The sequence below is a fragment of the Oryctolagus cuniculus genome, chromosome 18 (assembly GCF_051225735.1).
Source record: "Oryctolagus cuniculus isolate XC-2025 breed Fujian yellow rabbit chromosome 18, ASM5122573v1, whole genome shotgun sequence".
Lineage (NCBI taxonomy): Eukaryota > Metazoa > Chordata > Mammalia > Lagomorpha > Leporidae > Oryctolagus > Oryctolagus cuniculus.
The window spans coordinates 55218225-55241455 of NC_142884.1; the positions used below are offsets into that span (position 1 = coordinate 55218225).

At 43.4% G+C, this 23231-nt stretch overlaps 1 protein-coding gene across 9 annotated transcripts in view; it reads right to left on the reverse strand.

The window, feature by feature from the left end:
• Positions 1 to 22542, reverse strand: part of CDH8 (cadherin 8) — a 418197-nt gene extending 395655 nt beyond the window's left edge. For 8 of the 9 annotated variants that reach the window (XM_070063301.2, XM_070063302.2, XM_070063300.2 and 5 more), the window contains exons 1-2: positions 22123 to 22496; positions 7142 to 7592 (exon numbers count right to left, since the gene is read on the reverse strand). In XM_070063301.2, the coding sequence (XP_069919402.1) occupies positions 7142 to 7393 (252 nt within the window). In that variant the 5' untranslated portion in view covers positions 7394 to 7592; positions 22123 to 22496. Of the gene's footprint in view, positions 1 to 7141; positions 7593 to 22122 lie in introns of all 9 variants that reach the window. The other variant, XM_008257377.5, reaches the window with a different exon arrangement.
• Positions 22543 to 23231: the final 689 nt, after the last annotated feature.

Here is a 23231-nt window from a genome sequence, read left to right on the forward strand (position 1 = left end):
GTAGCCATCCCAGCAGCATCTTAACTCCTGTGCCAAGTGTTTGCCCAGAGCATCCTTATCAAAGCAGCCCCACAGAGCTTCCTCATCCTCTTTCTCTTGTGTTGGGATACAGCGAGAAAATGACAATCTGCAACCTGGAAGGGGGCCCTCACGGGAAGCTGACCATGCTGGCACTGTGATCTCAAACTGTCAGCCTTCAAGATGGTAATACATAAATCGCTGTTGTTTATAAGTCACCCAGTTTGTGTTAACATATTATAGCAGCCCAAACTAACACGAGATCCACTCGCTCTGACCCTCTCAGCTCCATAAATAACCTTGTGTGTGCTCTGTTGGGACAGGCTTTCTCTTTTCATCTCTGCCTCTCGATTCACCTGGCTAATGTGTCTCGGCTCACAGGTGATTTCCTTAGGGAAGATCCCTTCCGCCCAGAGAATAGGTCAGCTTCAGTGGAACCACGGCCCTTCACTTCAGAGTATTCATCTCAGTTGCAATGTGACATTTGTTCACGTGACTTGTAGTGTCTGTCTCCTCCTGGTAGCCATTAGTTCCATGACAGAGGGCACAGATCTCTGTTTTCTTATTGCCGAGAACACACTGGCAAAGAAATACTTGGCAGGTAGTAGATGCTCAGCAAACAGCTCTTTGCAAGACTCCACCAGTCACCCTCCTGACTGTCAGCAAAGAGCTCTTGTAATAACATCTAGGTATCTACCAGAAGATCCATGCGCACATTACCAAAAGGACAGTATTCTTCCCTCATTTGCAAGATTTATCAAAAAGCACCACGAGGTTTCCGTCTTCTTTAAGACCAGAACAAATATGCATATCTGTTGTTAAGGTCCCATGAGTAATCTGTTCCCTGCCAGAATTCCCAGCAAAGTCCATGCGGGGGATTGTGGGGAAGTGGACTGATCACTACGCGTGTGTCTATGAACAGCCTCTGCACCACTTTGTTCCAGGGAATTGTAGGCAAGGCTGGTGTCTATGTGACCAACACTTGTTCAGAAATTCAGAGAGAAGATTTCTAGTCTAGCTTGGGCCATAAGCACAAACAGATGTTTGAAAATGGGTTGGAAGATAATTTGCCGTTTTGTGCCGCTAGTACAAGAGATAGTCTCCACAGAGGTGATCTTGTAGTCTATTAGAAAAAGAATTGTTTTATTGTGTTAACTTTTCCACTTTCATTGCCTCAAAGAAAGAGCTTTAAAATCCATAACTAGAAATAATTGCTTGCATCATCCAGCTGGTTGGGGTTGGTATTGTGGTGAAGCAGGTTAGGTCACCGCCTTCGATGCTGGCATCCCATATGGACTCCAGTCCAACACCCAGCTGATCCACTTGCAATCCAGATTCCTGCACCTGGAAGAGCAATAGAGGATGGCCCAAAAGAGCTTGGGGCCACGCACCCACGAGGGAGACCAAGAAGGGGTTCCAGGCTCCCAGCCTTAGCCTAGCATAGCCCCTGCTGTTTCAGCCATTTGGAGAGTGAACAGCCGATGGAAGATCTCTCTCTCCCTCTCTCTCTCTCTCTCTCTCTCTCTCTCTATGTGTGTGTGTGTGTGTGTGTGTGTGTATGTGACTGCATTTCAAACAAATAAAAAAAAATCTTAAAAAAAAAACCCTACCTAACTAGTTTATAAAATAGCCATATGAAAGAGGGAACATGAAAGCAATGTACTGTCCACTGAAAGTGTCATTTATATGAGATTTGAGTTTATATAATGTCTATAAATTCCATTATTGAAGAGGATTATTTACTTGCAACACTTTTACCTAACGCTTCCAATATTCAGGCAGTGTTCTAGCTTCCGGGGATATACAGTAAAGACCAAAGGACACAAAAATCCTTTTTTTTCTGTAGAACTTGCATTCTAGCAGGACATAAGTCACAAACACAATTAAGTTTAGAGTATAATAGATAATGATCATCAGGCAGAAGAAAAAATAAAGCATAGCCAAAGGGTATGATATATTGAAGGAGGAATACAGGAGAAGCCTCTCTGAAAATATGACTCAGCTTCATCTAAATCAACAGAAAATATAGAGGCTCACGCTGCTTATGATCAAAAGAATCCTCGCTCATCTTAATCTCTCTAGTGACCTTCCATAAGCTCTTTCAGCCGCAGTTCCTTGCTTCCCACTTCACCCCACCTGCCCAGCTAAGATATACTGAAATGTCACCTCTACCCTAAACAATCGGGACAAACGAAGGGGCCCTCTTAGAGCTCTGCTACAGTTTTAATGTGTGGTGTTTTTTTTTCCATTCAAGGATTCATTTTTTAGAAGCTTGTCCCTAGGGCAGTGGTATTGGGAGGTTCTGGGACCCTTTTAGAGGTAGAGTGTAAGGGGAGGTTCATTTCTTGTGGGACCCTGGTTAGGTTTTTTTTTTTTTTTTTGAAAGATTTATTTATTTATTTGAAAAGCAGAGTAACAGAGAGGCAGAGGCAGAGAGATAGAGAGAGAGAGTCTTCCATCCACTGGTTCACACTCCCCCAAATGACCACAATGGCTAGAGCTGGGCCGACCTGAAGCTAGGAGCCAGGAGATTTTTCCAGGTCTCCCACGTGGGTCCAGGGGCCCAAGCACCTGGGCCATCTTCTACTGCTTTCCCAGGCCACAGCAGAGAGCTGGATTGGTAGTGGAACATCTGAGACTTGAACCGGTGCCCAAATGGGATGCTGGCACTGCAGGTGGCGGCTTTACCCACTACACCACATGCCAGCCCCACTGGTTAGTTTTTGAGAAAAGATTGTTACAGAAGCCTGAGCCTGGCCCCATGCAGCTTCTCTCTCTCTTCCTGGCAATGTGATGGGTTCCTTCTAAACATGCTCCTATTGTTGCCACCAGCCATGATGTGACATAGTCAACAGCATTTGCGCCACTGCTGAGCTGATGTCAGTGCTCTTGAATGTCAAGACTGTGAACTAAATACACCTCTTTTCTTTATAACATTGACCTATCTCATGGATTTCATTACAGCAATGGACAAGTGACTACTACAGGCTCCCAGAGCCTTGTGCTCATGTAGATGATTTCCTGTTTGTTTTCTAACTGTCCACACAAACAGACAATTAAGAATAAAGTTATAACTACAATTACCATGTGCCAGGCATTATAAATCTATTATTTTATTTCATGTTGGATATTCTTATTTATATTATTTTCATAGTTTTTTGTAAAAAGTTGTTTATAAGGCAAACAGAGACTGGTGGCCAGGGCTGAAGCTTGGAGCTGAGATTTCAATCTATGGCTCTTTTGTGGGTATCCAACCCAATTATTTGAGCTGTCACAGCTGCCTCCCAGGGTCTGCATTGGTGGGAAGCTGGAGACAGCTGGAACTGGGAATTGAACCCAGGCTCTGGTATGTACGATGCAGATATCTTAACTACTATGCCTAATGCTTGCTCCCTTATTTGTATAATCCTTGAAACGTTCTTGTTAGCACCAAGGATTAGCAACAAGAAAGTGGCAAAGTCAATATTTCAATATCTGGAAAGGTTATTTCTATGGCACAGTTTCTTGGCATCCAGCTGTCTACCAACATAGTAAAAAGAGATGATGGCTGATGAAAGGGCATATATGCAGCTTTGAGGAGCCAATCGCCTGCAAACTGGCTCTGCCCTTGAGCTTGAGCCCAGCCTTCTAGATTCAAGGCCCCCACAACAGGAACTTACAAGAGGGCCCTTTAAAGAACAGGTATGCTCATAAGAAACTAATACTGCTCAGCCTACTCCTGGGAAGAAGCTCTGCGGTAAAGTGGCTCAGAGAATCGGATGTGGAAGAGTGTGCACAGAGATAAAACACTGTAAAGCACTGGTGGGCACCCTGATATGGATCCTCCCCACACACGGCCTGACTCAGAACCTGCAGAAGTCGTTGGAAATGAATCTTGGATTCATGACTACCCAAGATCCTCATAGGCTAGGTTGTCATGATACAGGAGCAATTTTCTTTAAGGAGAAATGCTTTATGATTAAGAATGTTTGCAGAAAAGTTTTTTCTCCCCAGAAAATAAGTTTCAATCTTTTTTTTTTTTTTTTTTTTTTTTTTTTTTTTTTTTTTTGACAGGCAGAGTGGACAGTGAGAGAGAGAGACAGAGAGAAAGGTCTTCCTTTGCCATTGGTTCACCCTCCAATGGCCGGCGCGGCTGGCGCACCGCGCTGATCCGATGGCAGGAGCCAGGTACTTACCCTGGTCTCCCATGGGGTGCAGGACCCAAGGACTTGGGCCATCCTCCACTGCACTCCCTGGCCCCAGCAGAGAGCTGGCCTGGAAGAGGGGCAACCGGGACAGAATCCGGCGCCCCAACCGGGACTAGAACCCCGTGTGCCGGCGCCGCAAGGCGGAGGATTAGCCTAGTGAGCCGCGGTGCTGGCCTCAATCTGATTTAATAATTGTGTGGAAACTAGCCATGGCAAGGAGCAGTGAAAGGACTAATTCATGAATTCTGTTACGAGGACATGGGAGCATTTTGGCCATTTCAAAATCCTGTATTTCAGTAGCAACATTTCTGTCATTCAGAGAAAAAGAAACATTGCAGGCATTACGAAATCACAAGAGGATGCTGAATGTCTGGTGGTCGGTCTCTATTTCTATTACGTCATTTAAGGAAGGCAGAGGGCCGGCGTTGTGGCCTAGTAGGTTAATCCTACAACTGTGACACTGGCATCCCATACAGGCACCAGTTTGAAACCCAACTGCTCCAGTTCTCAACTCTCTGTTAATGAGCCTGGGAAGGCAGCAGAAGATGGCCCAAGTGTTTGGGCCCAGAACTGACATAGGAGACCTGGAAGAAGCTCTGGGCTCCTAGCTTCAGCCTGGCCTAGCCCCAGTTGTTCTGGCCATTTTGGGAGTTATCTTGCAAACAAAAGATCTCTGACTCTCCTCCTTTCTCTGTAACTCTGCCTTTCAAATAAATAAAAAAAAAAATCTTTAAAAAAAAAAAAAAGACAGGTAAAATCAGTCATCAGATTCTGAGTCCAAAACAAATCCTACTTTAATTACTTTTTCTATTCAGATAAAAATGGAATTTTCTCCTGGGCATAGCATGTTCCGTTATTTAGATTATGCAAGACATGATCAGAGCGATATGCCTCCAAAAAGAGGTAATTAAGAGAAACAGGGAGAAAGAATCTATCTATTAAAAATATATACATGGATGTATTTCTAGAATCTCATAGGCTATGAAAAGACTTGCCTTCAGGCTGGTTAAAGAAGTTCTGAATATCCAGAAGCAGGAATTTAGGAATTTCTACTCAATAACTCCTAAGTGTAAATTATAGTTTAAACTGCAAACACCTAGTTACCTATATGTAAGAGAATATGATGTGTGAAATTACAACTTTGCAAATTCCCAACAGGATTCAAAATCATTTATTAGCTTTGTGATCCTAGTTTGATTTATTAATCTGAGACTCACGTTCTTTTTTTTTACAAGATAAGACAATGTGGTCAAGAAGACCATACCCATGGGACTAGAATGTGGTTAGAATTCAGACTTCTTCACATTTTAGAAAGAGATTAAGGAACATATCCACACAGGAAGTAACACCCTCAGCAGGGTCCAGGGGCAGCACCCTGTAATCAACCACATTAACATTTCTACAGTGAAATACATGAACAGTCATAGTAATAGGATACATTATGACTATAAATAGCCTCCAGTCATTTCTGCTACCTGAGTTCCTACCAAGCATACAAAAAAAAATCTTTGAGAGATTTTTTATTTTGCATCTATGAAAAAGGGAATGCAGACCTGTTTTACACACATTTATGTTCACATTGTGAATATTTGTATGTACACACATTATACATACACGTTCTCTTATCTATACATATGTATATATGGGGGGATTATTGTTAGGATCAAAAATAGGTTTGCATCCACAAAACACTTTCATAACAGTGCTCAACACATAAAAACACTCAATATTGGCCAGCATGTAAGCCCCTGGAAGGCAGAGATCATTTCTTTTTACTCACGGATAGGCCTCCATGCGCCTAATAGAGGGCCTAGCACACAGAAAAGGTCAGGAATATCTTTGTAAGGACTCTTGATAGCTCTGTATTCAGGCTTTATTCTTTCAAGTAGAACTGTACAAAATGAAAAACCTACCCCTGGGAGGGGCTTAACTTGTTTTGCAAGACAATAGGGGGTAGAAACAGTAATATAATTAGAAGTTCCTAGTAAAAACCAAAGAGTTAAGTCAAGTCTTGAAGATCGATGTTTAATTCCCCTCTTAATTTTATCTTAAATCACTACATTTGAGGAATGAATAACATTGGTATGATTGACTTTTGTAGCTGACTTATCAGGAAAATCAGCCATTGGCAGGGAGTGATTAAAATTCTACCTAAGATGGTAGTGTGTGTCAAAATTAGCAGATGCTGATGAGCAGTTCTGAGGGATGAGCACATACAGTCTTCCAGAACCCACAGTGTGACTTTGAGCAGCAAGCAGTCCATGTCCGGTTGGAACACTTGCCTAACCAGCTGACAGCAACAAAACAAATATAAATCCAGTCACACACTCACAAACAAAACCAGTAGGCTAGAATTTTGAATCTATACATTTGAATCCACCTAACAATGGATGAGTGTTTTCTATTGCAAAGCTTAGCAAATTATAACACAAGGCAAAATTAAATATCTACTTTAAGAATTTTCCTTTCTCAATCTTATGCTCATGATTAAAACAAAGAAGCACAAAAGGAGAAAAATCTACCTGTACTTGGAGATACATGGCCTTTAAAATGAAACAAAATAGAGTCTTAGCAATAGAGGCAGTAGGAATTCAAACTGAGCAAAATTGCATCCCTCTTCCAAGTATTATGAAATAGAAAAAATGTTTGGCATGGAACTCTCCTGTGTGAATGCAGGAGAAAAGCTTATTTGTTTATGCATGACACAAGTGTTGTTGTATTGTTTCTGTAACAGAAAGGAGCTTTCCGAAGAAAGCCATTTAAAACAGTTACTGAGGGATTATTCATATTCCTAAAGAAACCAACAGGTAAACCAGCTAACCACCTGGCCTAAAAGATTTCCAGCTCAGTGTGGCAAACACTGTGTGGAGTCTGACGTTAAACATCTAAAGACCATGAACAGACCCTGAAATCTGGATCTTAAAAACGAATCTTACCCGGCCAACAAGAATCGGTTCAGGTCCAGAAAACTCTTCCAGGACGAACATTTGATTCCAAACCCAGCCTCTTTTGGAGCGGTTCAAAATCCGCTGTTCTTCACTCAGCCTGTTTAGTTCCAAAGGAGATCCACTCATTAAAACTTGAGACTGATTCATCGGAGCCGTGTCAATGCAAGGGGGAAGAGTAATCCATAATATTATGAATGGAGTCCAGAGATCCAGGAGCATTTCCGCTAGCCGTTCTGGCATGGTCCCACCAGTTAAGCAAATCACCACAAGAATGAGACAATTATTTTTTTTGCCTCTGGTCTGCAGCCATCCAATTCATCATGCAGTGCTGAGCGTTTACTTACAGCTCTGCCACGTGTTTCTAGCATGGGAAACAGACATCATCTAAGCAGCGTTGCTAAGACCACAATCCATTGGCTTTCCTTTTCATTGAAGTTTCCTGCAAAAACAACGAGGGAGAAAGATAAGAGTATACAGAAACAGGTTTGAAATGAAAACCACTGCTTTTCTAAAGTGCCTAAGTGAACAATAAATAGTAGGCACTCCTCAACTCTTCAGTTGAGAAAGTGAATCTGAAAAATTAGAATGAGTAAAGCTAGCAAGTCCTTTTATTTTTAAGCTTCATTTAAGTTTTAGTATTCATTGCACAACTACGCTGCTTATTAAAAAACAAAAATGCTTCAGGTACCAGAAGATCCCTTTCCCCTCCTTGTTCCTCTCCTTCCTTCCTTTCTTCCTTTTGACATTCACCCTCCCTTCTCTCTCCATCCCTGCATCTTCTCTCTGGTTTCTTAAATTCTGCTTTGTTTGTAAAGAAAGTGGAAGTGTACACAAATGTAAAGCCGACTGCACGTCTTTTCCTCCCCTCCCTCCCTTCCTTCCTCCCTCCCTTCCTCCCTCCCTTCCTTCCTTCCTCCCTCCCTCCCTCTTTCCTCCCTCCCTTCTTTCCTTCCTCCCTCTCTCCCTCCTTCCTCCCTTCTTCCCTTCCTCCCTCCCTCCCTCCATCCCTCCTTCCTCCCTTTCTATCTTTCTTTTTCTTTCTTTCCTTCTTTCTTCTTAACCTGTTACAGATAGGCTCTAGGTCATTTTACGCTGAATTTTGTGAAGAAATTGGCCTTTACTGAGGAAAATTGTTTCCAAATGTACAAATGAGAATGGGAAGGGGAATTTCCCCAATTTTTACAGTCCTAGCTGCCAGAATCCATCAGAAGGGATTGTCCAATTTGGGGTGCAGAGTGCAATTCTCTGCTTGGATGCTAATGATGAGTGAATAAAATTAGAATGCTCCCAGAAAGAAATTCTGTAATGTCCAGCATGTATGCTATAATCAGGACAGTGTCAGGGCTACCATTCTAAATGTACAGTTGAACAGGAGATTTAAATTATGAAAAGCTCCTTTGGGAATGAAATATGGTAAAAATACAATTTTCAATGGAAAAGATTCAGAAAGGATGGGCGAAAAAAAAATCCCCATTACCTGAGGTGTCAAATACATTTTTTTTGCTTACCTTCAGCACGGTAAAGCGTATTTCTTCTCTCTCAAAAATTATTTTTAAAAAAATAATGTTCACTGCACATCCCAGAGAGAAGCCTGGCTGAATTAGATTAAATGGGAAAATGATTCCTCAAGACACCGTCAGGAACAGTTTGGCTCAGGGAATTCATAATAGGGTAAGGACCCTTTCACCTCAAGGTCCCTGGTTCCATTCCAGCTCAGAATAAGAAAGCAAGAAAGCATTGGGTGAGCTGATGAGTGGCCTTCAGGAAGCCAACTAAAAGGGGCAGATCCACATTCTACTGCAAATACAGGCAGCATCTGGTACAAGGAGATGATCTGTGAAATCACCCTGCTTGCCACTCTGCCCAGGCTTAGCTCCAAAACAAACACTTTGCATTTCAAAAGGACCCCACCCTTATGAGTGCAGAGGGTGTTCTGTAGGTAGCAGCTGTTTGTCAAATTGAAGGGAAGGGTAGTTTTCAATAGGGAACCACATCAGAGTAGCATTGTGGCTCCAAATCAAGACACATGGAAAGCAGCTAAAACATGGAAGGTATTCACTAAACAGTAATCCATGTGATTTTCCCAAGCTGGAGTAAAGGGTGGTAATGATGTAGTCTCCGTGCTTGGGAAACTTTGATAAAAAGACAAACAAATGAACAAAGACTGAAGGTGTATAAGCTCTGCAGGAAAAGTAGCCAAGACACAGAGGAAACACAAAGGAGACACAACTCTCCCCCATGGGAGGATGGGGGCAGTGCTCTACTCTAGGGGGAAGGGCTGGACCACCTTACACCAATGGTGAGACTTGGCCTCATGAAGCCTCAGCCTGATCACTTCTCAGGCAAAAGAGGCTTATTCTTTTCAAATACGCTGTGCTCCATCATGGCCCAATCCTGAATGCTCAGAAATCATGTTTTGCTGTTCTCCAGTACCCTGAGATCTACAGATCCAGAACAGCGAGATGGGTGCAAGAGTGACCTCCACTGCCACACTGCATGGAATTGGTATTCTAATCCTTACTCAAATGGATTCCATGATCAGAGGTTGATTAATAATTACAGTATCTATCAAACAGGTTTATTTTAAAGATTGAAAAGGAAACTGAGGCAGAGGTGTGAATATTTGGCTCGGCATTTAAAATGCTGCTTGAGTCATCCACATCCCATATTGGAGTGCCTGAGTTCAAGTCCTGACTTCAGCTTCCCGCTAACGTACACGCTAGCGGGCAGCAGGTGATGGTTTGTGTACTTGGATCCCTGCCACCCATCTGAGAGACCCAGGCTGAGTTCTGGACTTCTGACTTCAGCCTGGCCCAGTTCCAGCCACTGTGGGCATCTGGAGATTGACAAGCAGACAGAAGATCTCTCTGTCTCTCACTGTCTTTCTATTTCTCTGCCTTTTATATAAAATAAGATGAAATAGAAAGAAATTAATTAAAAAAACTGAGGCAAAATATCATTTGATGATTTGCCCAAGGAACATTCCCAAAAAGGATAGAGCCATTATTTGAATGCAGTAACAAAAGTACAAAACTTTACACATTCCCCCCCCCCCCTTACATAAATATTTGATAAACCTATACTATATGTCAGGTACTGGAGATAAAAAAAAAAAAGCAAACAGAGATCCTATCTTCAGGAAGCAAAGAATCTAACTGAAAAAGACAAATAAATACATAATTATGGTACTCAATGAAACAGAGAAGGAATTGGCCAATGGATGGAAGTGTAAAAGAACATTTCAGTCAACCACTAGACAGAAGAAAGACCATGAAGTAATCTGGGATCTCTGAATGAATCACCATCTAAGAGAGTTTCTAAACTAATACTCCCAAGACCACCCAGTCCCTGCTCTCTCCATCTTGCTCCCTACCCACCAAATTCATACCAGCTATGGTCTCTACAGAGTTCATGTCAAATCACCTGTCCTCTTCTCTGCCAGTTCTTGTAAAGAGAAGAGAATGCATGATGTCTCTAAAGGCTGGGAATAAGAAAATGTGCTATCCCACAGAGAGGGCCTAGGAGACAACTGAGTGATACTCCAGGGCAATTTCTCAATTTTCAGAGAAAGGGGGATGTGAGTTGGCAGCAGCCCTGCAGTCAGCGAGGCACTCTGGGGAGGAACCAGCCCACCCCTACTGCTCTCCTGAGCAGAGTTTCTAGGGATGGAAACAGCCCCTAGCCTCCTTCTTAAGTTTTGCCAAAACCTTGAACCATGTGTATTCAAAAGGGACAGTTTAAAAAATATTTTAAAATGGAAAGCCAATATTATTTTCCATAGTGGAGTATAACTATAAATTTAAAAGATTAGTAGTAAACACTTAGGAAATACCTAGATAACAGCAAATTATAAAAAAAAGACCACACTCATGAACACCCAACCCTTCAAGATAATATCCCTGATTTGTATTTTATTCTGATTTCCACTGCATAAATATTTCCACTGTGACCAATTTCAAGTTTCAAGTGTGACCATTCAGCCACTCTTGAAGTGACTGAAAATTTAACCAACATCTCTGGTAATACCAATAAACAGTCAATTGCAGCATCTACCCTCCCCTAGTGAGGTATTTCTCAAACACTAATATGCATGCAAATCACCTGGAAATCTTACAATTCAGATTATGACCCATCTACTCTAGCATGGGGCCTGAGAGTACTCGGAATTTCTTGTCATCTATCCTGTGATGCAGATGTTACTGATTTAAGAACCACACTTTGAGAAGCAAAGGGTTTGAAAGTAGACCACTCCCAGCTCGAGCTTCCTCAAGATGACCTGAAGGAGCCAACAGTGCTATGGGTGAGCCATATCCTTTTTAGTGTCATTTAAAGCCATGTGTATGTGCTACTTAGTGTCACTGTGCCTATAGGAGTGACTGCCTATTGTACACCATAGGAAACCCAGGACTTGAATGCACGCATGAGATTGTACATGATGTCATGATTGTACATGATGTACATGCCCCCAGCACTGTATTTACTGTATGTATGACATTGGGAAAATTACCCAGCAAACTCATATACTCACACCCACATGTATGCCATCAGGGTGTGGTAAGACTCAGCCTTCAATGTGATCTTGTCACTTGGAGAATGAGATTCTACCATGGCATTTAGAACCATATTCTTTCAGGGCTGGCGCTGTGGCGTAGTGGGTAAAGCCACCACCTGCAGTGCCAGCATCCCATATGGCTGCCAGTTCGAGACCTGGCTGTTCTACTTCTGATCCAGCTCTGTGCTATGGCCTGGGAAAGCAGTAGAAGATGGCTCAAGTCCTTGGGCCCCTGCACCCACATGGGAGACCCCAAGGAAGATCCTGGCTCCTGGCTTCAAATCAGCACAACTCCATCTACTGCAGCCATTTGAGGAGTGAACCAGCAGATGGAAGACCTTTCTCTCTCTCTCTCTCTCTGCCTCTGCCTCTCTGTAACTCTGCCTTTCAAACAAATAAATAAATCTTAACAAAAAGAACCATATTATTTGAATATTTGCTCTTCTGCTATGAACAGAGCTAATACTGTTCTTAGAAGATCAGAGAGCAGCTTTAGAGGAATTCTTGAAATGCAATGAAACTAATAGTAGCTGTGTACACAAACTGTTTAACTCTACACAAAGAGAAGAAACTGAGGAATGTTGTAAAGCTTGGGCAAGATAACCAATTTATTCTTACATTTTTCCAACTACAGTTTGTATGTCTAGACCAGCAGTCCACTTTGCTATATTGCTTGCAGCACTGATTTCCACCCAGAGAGCGAAGCCAAGAGATTTTAGTATCTCTGGAATTCTTACATGTAAGAGAGTCTTTAGAGTACTTCCATAAGAAAAAATCTATCCCCGGGGCTGGTGCCATGGCTCACAGCTAATCCTCTGCCTGCGGCGCTGGTATCCTATATGGGTGCCAGCTTCTAGTCCTGGTCGCTCTTCTTCCAGTCCAGCTCTCTGCTGTGGCCTGGGAAGGAAGTGGAGGATGGCCCAAGTGCTTGGGCACCTGCACCAGCATGGGAGACCAGGGGGAAACACCTGGCTCCTGGCTTCGGATTGGCGCAGTGCCGGCTGCGGCAGCCATTTGGGGAGTGAACCAATGGAAGGAAGACCTTTCTCTTTGTCTCTCTCTCTCTCTGTCTATAACTCTGCCTGTCAAATAAAAAAAAAAGAAAGAAAGAAAATATCTATCCTTGGGTAAAATACTTGCAATCTGATTTCATTCATACTCATATGTTAGAGATAGCTCTAATTACAGTGTGGATCTCACTTTTCTGACCCCAACACGTTTTTAAGGTGAACTTAGTTAATTCTCAGATATGTTAAGTCATTAGGCAAAAACATACTGCATCATTGATTTTGTAAACAACCTGGATTAAAGTTCCAGATGATGAGCCTTACACTGATAGATTATGTCTAAAATAAAAATGGGCTTTCACAGATGCTTCAGGATTCAATCCAGCAGATTATTGTGGTTGACAGGAAATTATGCTTTTATTATCCACTGGGCTTAGTAACCACAATATTTCATGGAAGCAAAAATGACACACAGGACCAGAGAGTTTGTATTAAAAATGCTTCTGACCTTGAGTTTAGAGCCATTAACAGCCTGCTTCAAGACAGGTAAATGCACAATGAATTCAAAATGGTATTTCACAAATGCAGAGGATGTGATTCAATGCGTGGTCCAGCGCAATTTAAGCCAAGCCCTAGGTGACTGGAGTCAACCAGGTAGGGACAGTCTGTGGATTTTAAAGAGAAACAATAGTTGCAAGTACCCAAATATAAATAATACATAAGGATCATCTTTCCTAGAGCCTTCAAAATTCCCTGTCCAGATCCCCTTGGCAGGAAGGATTCTGAAATATCTTTTGTGCGTGCACATACACACACACAGGTACAACAGGACTTCAAGACGTTCATGGGAAAACTAAATTAAGAGTAGCTTATTTTGGTGCAAAAAATATTTGAAACCTATTCAAAGTTTTTTCATAGTATACATTTTGTGTTAACTTTTTAAAGACTCCTTGTATTTGTTTATCCCTCCTCTCATTCATAACTCTTATGTTCATCTTTCTAGGATGACTTATCCTACACTTACCCAGATGTCCATCTGCCTCAAAGCATATCATTTCCTAATTTTACCACCCAGAAAAACACTTGTCGGATGTTCTGTTTGCCTGTTATTGACATACTCTATATATACTTTTCCACCCACCACCTTTTTTTAAAGTTCTATAACTGTAGGGTACCTTGACAAAAATACATAAATACATGCTTTCTGCTCCTCCTTTCCCAAGTTGGAATAAAAAAAAAATTATTCTTCACATAGAAACTTTTCCATTTCAGAAATTTCAAAATGGGGTGACTAACCCTGTGACAAACACAGAAAGTCAAAATAAGTGTCCTTCTTTAGCGTTATGCAGCCAGGCATGTATCTATAAGAGTTTCCTAGGATCATAAGGTTTGTAAGTATACTAAGGATGAATCCAGTTGGTTGGTCTTTCTTAGGGATAATTGTATAGCGTTCATCCTAGAAAGATGAGTGCAACTCCCATGTTTCTCTTCCCAACTACAGACACAGCAGTACCACGAGGTCATTTCTCAAGCCTAATTCTTCCTTCTTTATTGAAAAGCTATATCCTGTGCTATCCTTAAGTCACTTGTTCAAGGTTTAATAGCCAAAGACTAAACTTATTTGTGCTATCCCTTTAAATCTCAGCAGCCAATCAGAATCAACCTTACTTTTATCAACCCTATAATACACCTGACTGTGGGGAATTCCATTATATATCTAAGAGCATTAACAATGGGGTCACACAGAAGTAGTTTACATTACAGTTCTCTCATTTATAACCTGAGAAAATTTATTTCAATTGTGGTAGATTAGGAAACCAATGCTCTGTGGTTGATATTATATACCTTGAAGGATTAATAAGAAAAAAACTTAGTAAAAAAAACTTATGTAAAACTATTTGTTAATGAAGCAACAGTAGTTGTTACTGAGTGTTTCAATTGCTTTACAAAGAATATTGACTGATTTTTTTAAAATTATGTTATTTCAATCTCTTGCTCTGTACATCAGTTGGTAAAATTCCAACATTATAAACAAAAAAGTTATTTTGCTTATTACCTAACTGTAACTTATTTTAAAATAGCAAGAAGATGGACATCTATGAAACAGCATTTTATATATATCTTTCCCTATCCACAGTTCACATATGATGAAAATAATAACTCTACCCAGTTATATCAGGCTTCTACAAGATTGTATTTTTACCTTCCAGAGCCAACCATATTTCACATTTCTATGGAATACACGGCATTCTCCATTACTACTTTCTGCTGAGCAGGAAAATTGCAACCACTACCCATCCACAATTTCAGTAGAATTGTAACCACTCATTTAAAACTCATGGCTCAGGGTGGGTGTTTTAGCATGCAGGGTTCAACCACCACTTGGGACACCAGCACTCCTTATCAGAGTGCCTGGGATCAAACTCTGCCCCCTTTTCCCATCCAGTTTCCTGCTAATGTACTTAGAAGGCAGCAGATGATGGCCCACGTACTTGTGTTCCTGTCACCCACGTAGGACACCCACATGGAGCTTCTGGATCCTGGGTTTGGCCTGGTCTAGCCCTGGCTGTTGCAAGCATCTTGGGAGTGAATCAGTGGATAAATTTCCTTCTCTAATCTCTCTGCCCTTCAAATAAATAATTACATAAAAATAATACAGATTCTAGTACTTCTACAAGAAAAATTCTATTGCATTTCATAATCATCAACATTTTACAAGGATGGTGCAAATGAAGGGTCCCTCCTCATTATAAGATGAGGCCAAGATGACGTTAATACACTACTTAGAAGGAAACTCAGAGAAGAAAATACTAATGAGAGTTTGGGTTCTAGTGATGCCGCCCTTCAAAAATATTCAACAAACTGTGTCAAAGAACTTTAGTAAAACTGATCATAGAAATTAGGAGCTTTCCATTCTTTGTTAAGAAATGCAGAAATGGTTAAAGTCAGTTATATCACATAACCAAGACCATAGAATCTGTTACACTGAAATTGAAATGCAGCCAAGTATACCAGAATAATAAGTTACAATTCTTCCAATTAGATTATACTGTGTAGGAACCATGCTTACAAGTGCACCTCACTGTCTTTCTTTCATGTTTCAAAGACTTTATAGCTTAAAAACCACCCACTGACACTGTTAACATGAACTAAGGACAGAGAAAATAGATGGGTAGACAGTCAGAGAGCAAGCAATCGTTTGACAAAAATTATATTGAGTTATCACTCAGAATGCATAGTTCATGAAAATTAATGGGTTTTCTAACATACATTCTAAAATAAGTATACTGCAGTCAGCTACTATATTTAGTGAAACTTAAAAACAAGACAAAGACATGTGTGTTATACTACTCTAGTCAAAACAGATACGAATTCCTTATCTTTCCCTTTTCTGAGCACCCCCACTTTGAAGATGATGATAGCTGGACACAAATTTAAATTCTGTTTGTCAGGGCTGGAACTGTGGCATAGCAGGTAAAGACGCTGCCTGCAGTGCTGGCATCCCATGTGGGTGCCAGTTCGAGTCCCAGCTTCTCTACTTCCGATTCATCTCTCTGCTATGGCCTGGGACAGCCGTGGAAGATGGCCCAAGTCCTTGGCCCCTGCACCCGCATGGGGGACCCAGAAGAAGCTCCTGGCTCCTGGCTTTGGATCTATGCAGCTCCAGCCATTGTGGCCAACTGGGGAGTGAACCAGCAGATAGAAGACTTCTCTCTCTCTCTCTCTGCCTCTCCTCTCTTTGTGTAACTCTAACTTTCAAAATAAATAAATAAATAAATCTTTTAAAAAAATAAAAAAAAAATTCTGTTTGTCAACCTCAAACAGCATTAGACCAATAAAGAACATAATTTTCCTTTTTAATGTTTATATCAAATTTTTTGAAATGAGATTGCATATATAAGAAAGGAAATTATTCCCTTATGATATTTATGTCACTTTTCTAGCTACTTATTTTGTGCCATTTGTGTCACATTAGGAATCAAATAATCATATTTGATGCATTAATCTATCTAAAAAGAAATAAGAGAGAAAATATCATTCTAACTGCTGATAGGACATACATATATTGTTATGTAGCAATGCCCATAAAGTAGATTAAGGAAATTCAATTTATTTGTAATATATTAACATCTTTAAAATAGTCAACATTCCTAAAATATCAATAAACATATCCACAGAAGTATGTTATCTGATCATAAATTTTTTCCTTGATGTATATGTAAGGGCCAAATACCTTTGTGATTAAAATCAATGTAGTGATATATAGAACTATCTTCCAAGATACCAGACTTTCAATTCACATGAGGTTATCAAAAATTACTCTATTCAAATACAAAACTGTTTTAAAGAGACAATGGATGGAGAACAAGAGGGACCCAAGTAGGAAGAGAGGAAGCAAGTTCATCCTTGGTTATTTTCATAAATTCCTACCAAAAGACAGGTACAGACACCGAGTTACTCATATAGCAATTACACAATTATAATGTTTTCCCAATAAAATATAATTATGAATCTATGTAGTATAATAACATTCTCTGATGCAAGTCTAGTCTTGGACACATTCTCATTTTTTACAAAACTGAATGATGTGAATTTTATATTCCCATATCATTTAAAAGTGATTGTAAGGGAGAAAATATATGCTTGGTGGATCATGGGGAAATTGATTTTTAAATAATGAGAAAAGCTATGTCTAAAAATAAGGCTAGGAAGACTTATGAGATTTTTGTAGTGAAAACTGTAGAAGTTACAATTTTAGACTTTGAATATGATGCTATCCCTTCCTCTCCTTTATTGAAAAGAGCCTCATAAGGGGTGGAGGGCATAATCTTTGCTAATTTGTTAGTACATTAAATCAATGTTTACTAAGGTCTAACTTTGTGCATGGCCAGGTTCTAGCATTTGCAGCTGCCGTCAGCAGTGGGTATTAGGGGAAAAAAGTGTTTGAAGGTTCTAAAGACAATTGCTATTCTTTCATGATATGTTCCAAAGAGATGCAGGAATTCGCATCTATGTATGTCTAATATTAATACAACTTAAAAGTAACTCTAAAGACAGGAAGAGGGGTTGGGGGAGTGATGGTTAGGGTAAAGTGTAGTCCATGACATTTAAAACTCAGGAAATAAAAGTTTGAGACACTAAAGAAAAAGAAAACAGTACTGGCTTTGGTACTTCACCATGAAGTGGCAGCTACAACATATGGGAGAAAAAGCTAAAAGGCATCCCTTGAACTTATTTCTTTTCTGACCTTTTGAAGTTGCTAGGTTCGACTAATTTTCTCTTTGTGGTTACACCTGAAGCAAGTTTGAGACACAGGAACAGATTGCTCATCATAACTTTTCTATGAGAATGAAATAACAAAGGAGTGACGGTTTTTAGGTTAATTGAGCCCCGTTAAGTCAGATGATGGGTTTTGTCCATCAAAAATTTGTTCTAGTTCATAAATGCGCATGCATTGGTTTCAGAGAGGGGATTCCCAGCATCACAGATGACAATTTTTAAAAGACTAATCAATGTACACATCCAGATAACAGAGAGGGAAATCAAGTAATCTAAGGCAGATAAAATGGCAAAAGGAGCATGATAAAAATCTTAGGCTTGAACTAATAAATGAATTAGTTATCTGGGCACATTTTTAAGACATGTGTGTATGTTCACACATGTGCATATACAATAAGCAATACAGAGCAACAGGAATCAACTTGATATATTTCTTAACCCTGTAAGAGATATGATACTCTAAAGTTAGAAGGCTTTTCCTAAGTCCAAAATGCAAAATTAGTCCATTTTATCCATGAATGCCAACAATGCCTAACACAAAAAGAAAAGTGCAGTTTTCTGTCTTTCACTGAATAACTTGGCAAAAAATATAAAAGAACTGAAATGAGTATCAGAAGTATCACTGAAGACACTTTGAAAAAGAAGAGTTGAGACCTTATATCGCATTTATAATTAAAAGGCTACTCTACTTATGCTTGTTCTGATTTGTCAAACACAAATCTTTCCTGACCGACTGGAAAACTGTAGTTGGAAGTATACATTAAATGTCACTTTATCCATTGAAAGCTTTTGATTTTGCATGGAAAATTTGCTGAAATTGGAATATTGATAAAGACCTCAGGTGTGGCACCTGGAGGAGAAAAACAGTGAAGATTATTGTTTTTTCCTCTAAAGCATTAATTTACTTATACTAATAACAGTTCTCTGAACAGTTGTCTGAGTATGGACTTCAACTTTTCATGTTCTTTTTCCCACCAGTAAACAATGAAAGAAACCTGAAAAGCAACATCCAGAACTAGAATTTCTTTAATACAATGATTATATCCTCATTCTTTGGAATACACTTGCTTCACATCAACAGTAGGATCCTCTGTACTAACAGGAGTATCAGACCTTACATCTGTGTAGTATCGTTTCCAGGCAATGTTACATTATGAGTATACTCACCCAACAGTCTTACAAATGCTTTCTCAAACAGTCTATTCCATCCTGCTGAGCAAGTTTTAGGGATTTCTTGTTTGTTTGCTTTGGTTTTTTACCATCAATCATGCTGCCCTCAGTTACTTAAATTGTGTTCAGTGCTAAATTGAGGGGTTACTGTAGTTGAATGCTGTCTTGAGCACAGTTCTACATAACACGCAGGTAACGTTATTTTCCAGGGTAAGGGCTTCCTTTCCTTCAGAACGGATATGTGTACTTCAGGCAAATGGAGCTGCTCTGTTAGAATGGGCTGCCAGGAAAGTATCTGTTTTCAGCTAAATTCAAACAGCCTCAAGAATTCAAGAAATGTATCGTGGACACCAGAAATGCATCCAAGCAATGTTAAGAGTCTTGGATGCAGAAATTAGCCCATCTGGAGTCTAGAGGATTTTCAGAGACTATGAAGTAGAAGTATTGATTCTTCATAATATTAGAGATATATGATCCAATTTGTAGGCGAGAGAGATGAAAACGTTTGAATGACAGCATTACAGCACACATTTCAGAGACCAACAGGCAGTGCCTCTAAAATATTTTGCTCATTTGTGCCGGGCAGAGGATACCCTGACCCTCATTTGGATGATTCCAGGCAGCAGTTAAGGGCCAGTGAACAGCTCCGAATGAAGCAATGCCCAGAGTTACTGGGAAGGATCCTCTCTGTTTTCGGAAAAGATTTTCCACAACTCCTGGCCCCTTTTTAAGAGTCCAGGAAAAAAGAAAAATCAAAGGTGATTTAAAATCCTGCAACTGCTCCAGCATGAAATGACTGTGACACAGAGCTTCAAATCTGCTGGAGCAGAATCATAGCATATTATCATCAGCATTATTATTTCATAAAGGGGATAGCCTCAGAATTTCTTTCAGCCACACAACTCAGGGAAGTGGAAAAATATGTCTGGACATGATGATTATGGAGAACTCCCTTTGAGGAAAAAACTGTAACCCTCAGAGAACATTCTTCAAAGATACCAGTCCCCTTAGTAGCAGAATCTCAATCTCTCTCTCTCTCTCTCTCTCTCTCTCTCTCTCTCCACACACACACACACACACACACGAAATCCCTGCAACACTTGGGCACCGCTAAGGAAAGCCAGTAGCCTGGCAGGAATTTCAGAGTGCTTAGCTAGAACGACAGGGCTCATTTTGCATGCAGTGAGGTACAGCAGCGAGTTTGAGTGGGTGGAAAAACCCCACTCTCAAATCTGGCACAAACGTCTCTTTCCCAACATAGAGTTTTCAAGTCGAAAAAGCCCTCGTCATCAAGCCGGGGGGGTGACAGCCCGCGAGGGTTTTCCAACATCGAGATGGCTGTCAGGGTCGTGAAGGGGACAGGAGCTTCCCGACCGCCCCCATCGCCTCAAGCCGGTGCCGGATGCGAGAGGGCACCGCGCTCTCGCGCTCGCCCGGGAAGCCGGGTGGAACCGAGCCGCCGGCTGGGCGGGCCAGCAGCTCCAGCGCGCTAAGGGATGGCCGGATCGCGCCTCCTAAAGAGGAAACTCTTGTGGAATCTTCAGGAACGGGTGGGAAAGTTGAAAGGAGCCATTTCTCCCTGCAGCCCGCTCGGTTATAAGCTCTCTCCTTGCACGGGAGCTCCAGTGAGTACCTGCCAGGCTGCTGCTGCTGATTACTAATTTTTCCCCCCTAACGGACTCCTGTTGTGCGTTTGTAGCAATAAGCCGCGAATGCTGTTTGATTCCTTACATTTTAGCAACCCCAGCAAGCAGCTGCCCATCCCCGCTGGTGGAGGCAAAGGGCTAGTCCGGAACGTGCTGCCGGCTCCGTGCCTGCGGGGAAGGGACAGATACCAGGAAACTTTGCGGTTCCTGTCAAATTGGGTGCGGTGGTGGGGCTGGCAGGTGGGACGGGAGGGGGGGGGGGTATGGGAGGAGTGGCAAGGCTTTGATCCTGGGGAGGCAGAGAGCAGAGGAAATGGTGGATACCTGTTGGCATCCGCGTCGGCCGTGGCACGTACTCACTGGGTCCCAGCTTTGGCTGGAGCCTGGCAAAGCCCCAGAGGGTCCCTTGGGAACCTGTTACGCGCAGGCAGGCAGGACCCAGACCACAGCCCCCCTAGCCTCCTCCGGTGTTGCGAGGGGCGCGGCCCGCACCCCACCGGTTAGCGGGTGGGGAGCGGCGGGTGGCAGAGAACGGCAGCTCCCGGCTCTGGGCTCCAGGAGAGGAGCTGAGCGGGAGTTCCGCGCTTGGGGAGCCTGCGGGAGCGCAGTGTCGCGGGCCGCGGGCAGACTGCGCCTTAGAGGGCAGGGTAGGGGTCCCACCCCGGTGCGGGGCATCGTCTAGGCTAGGGGAGAGCCGCGGGGCGTCTCAGGAGCCCCGGCAAGTTTGCAGCGGGTACCGCGCCTCCCAGCCACTTGTAGGAAAACCCTGCGCGGGGGCTCTTGCAGCAGAGCTGCGGCCCGCAGCCCCACGCCTCCCCCGCCTCGGAGAGGTGGAGGTGCAGAAAACCAGAGACAGGCTCCCCGCCGCCCCGCCGCCAGCTTTCCAAAGGACTCGCGCCCTCCGCACAACAGGCGGCGGGTGCTTCCCATTCACCGCACGGACCCCGCAGCGGAGGCGCGCGTCTGCAGCGGCGCCTGCCTGTTGTCTGGAAGCGGCGGATTCGCTAGGCGACGCAAGGAGGGAGACCGGCAGGAAAACTGGAGGGGGCACAGCCTGGGGCTCGCTACTCCCCCAGAATCTGCTGTCAGGGCAGTTTGCAAAAATCCGTCAGGCAAAACCTCCACTGGCAGTGCTTGCTCATCGGGAAAGCAGACGCAGCTCAGCCTCACGCCCGTGCTAGAACCCCCGCATCCCCCTTCTGCGGGGAAGGAAGTGCGCAAGGTGTCGGAAGGGGCACGGGAATTCCTCAAAGCCCCAGTCCCTTCTGGGTTTTCGAGGCAGGAAGGAGAACGTGGGCGGGGAGGAGTACTTACTCTTGTGGATCTCGGCGCCGGCGAATGCCAAGCCCCCTGGTTCACAAATGGCCGGAGGGGCTCGGGGTCGGTTCCCGAGGGCGGCGAGTGCAGACCAGTGCCCGCGCGCTGGGCAGGCGCCTCCGGATTCCGTTCATGCCTCTCGGAGCTGCGGGGCTTGGCGCAGAGACGCGGGGCGGGCGCGCTGGGCTCCGGGTGTCCGCAGCCCGAAGTGCAGCTGGTGGGTTGACGCGACCGTCTGTGCCCAAACCTGCGGCGGCGGCGGCGGCGGCGGCGGCGGCGCTTCGAGGAGGCAGGGAAATTCCAAATACATCCACTAATTCCGGGCTGAGCGCTCCGGCGTGCGAGCCCGCCTGCCTGCCAAATGTAACTGTGAAGTGATGTGGAAAAGTGAGCCGGGTGCCTCCCCTGACGGATCTCATTGGGCAGAGCGCAGAGGCAGGTCTACCACTTGAAAATTCGTGTAAACGGCCCCCTCCCCGCCCCCTCCCTGCCTTCCCCCCTTCGCTCTCGCGCGCTCGCTCCTTCGCTCTCCTTCCCCTACCAAGTGGGCGCACAACTTTTCGTTCCTCGCTTTCGAGCACGCCCCGCGCGTCTCCTCAGCCGGAGCTACCGGCTAAGGAAGCGCCCTTCCCTGCTGTGCGCGCTGCCCGCCGAGGGCCAGGCTCCGGGATAAGGGGGCTGGCGGATGAGGAAAGGATGCCGCTGAGGAGGTACCGGCGGCGTTCTCTCTTGGCTCGCCTGAACTCTGGGGCTTGCATGAGCTCGAGAAGCGTCTCAATGACCCACTCCTGTGTGCCGGGGGAGGCAGAAGACGCGGCGGGGCACGGGGATGCGGGAGGGCAGCTGTATTCCGAGGGCCTCCTGCGTGCGGAGCGGCATTGTCTGGAAGCCCATTGCCAGCTGCGCATCCCTGAGGTCCCTCGGTTTCTACTTCCTTGGGGAGCTGGGGTGAGGGGCGGCCTAGAGGGGCGTGCAGTAATTGGGTGTGGGAGAAAACAGAACTTGGTTGGCCAAGGGGGGAGGCATTGCTGGATCGTCTCCGTGTGTTGTGCCCTGACCTCCTGGTAGCCTCTCGGGTACCACACTTGCAGCTCGGTGCTTTGCCT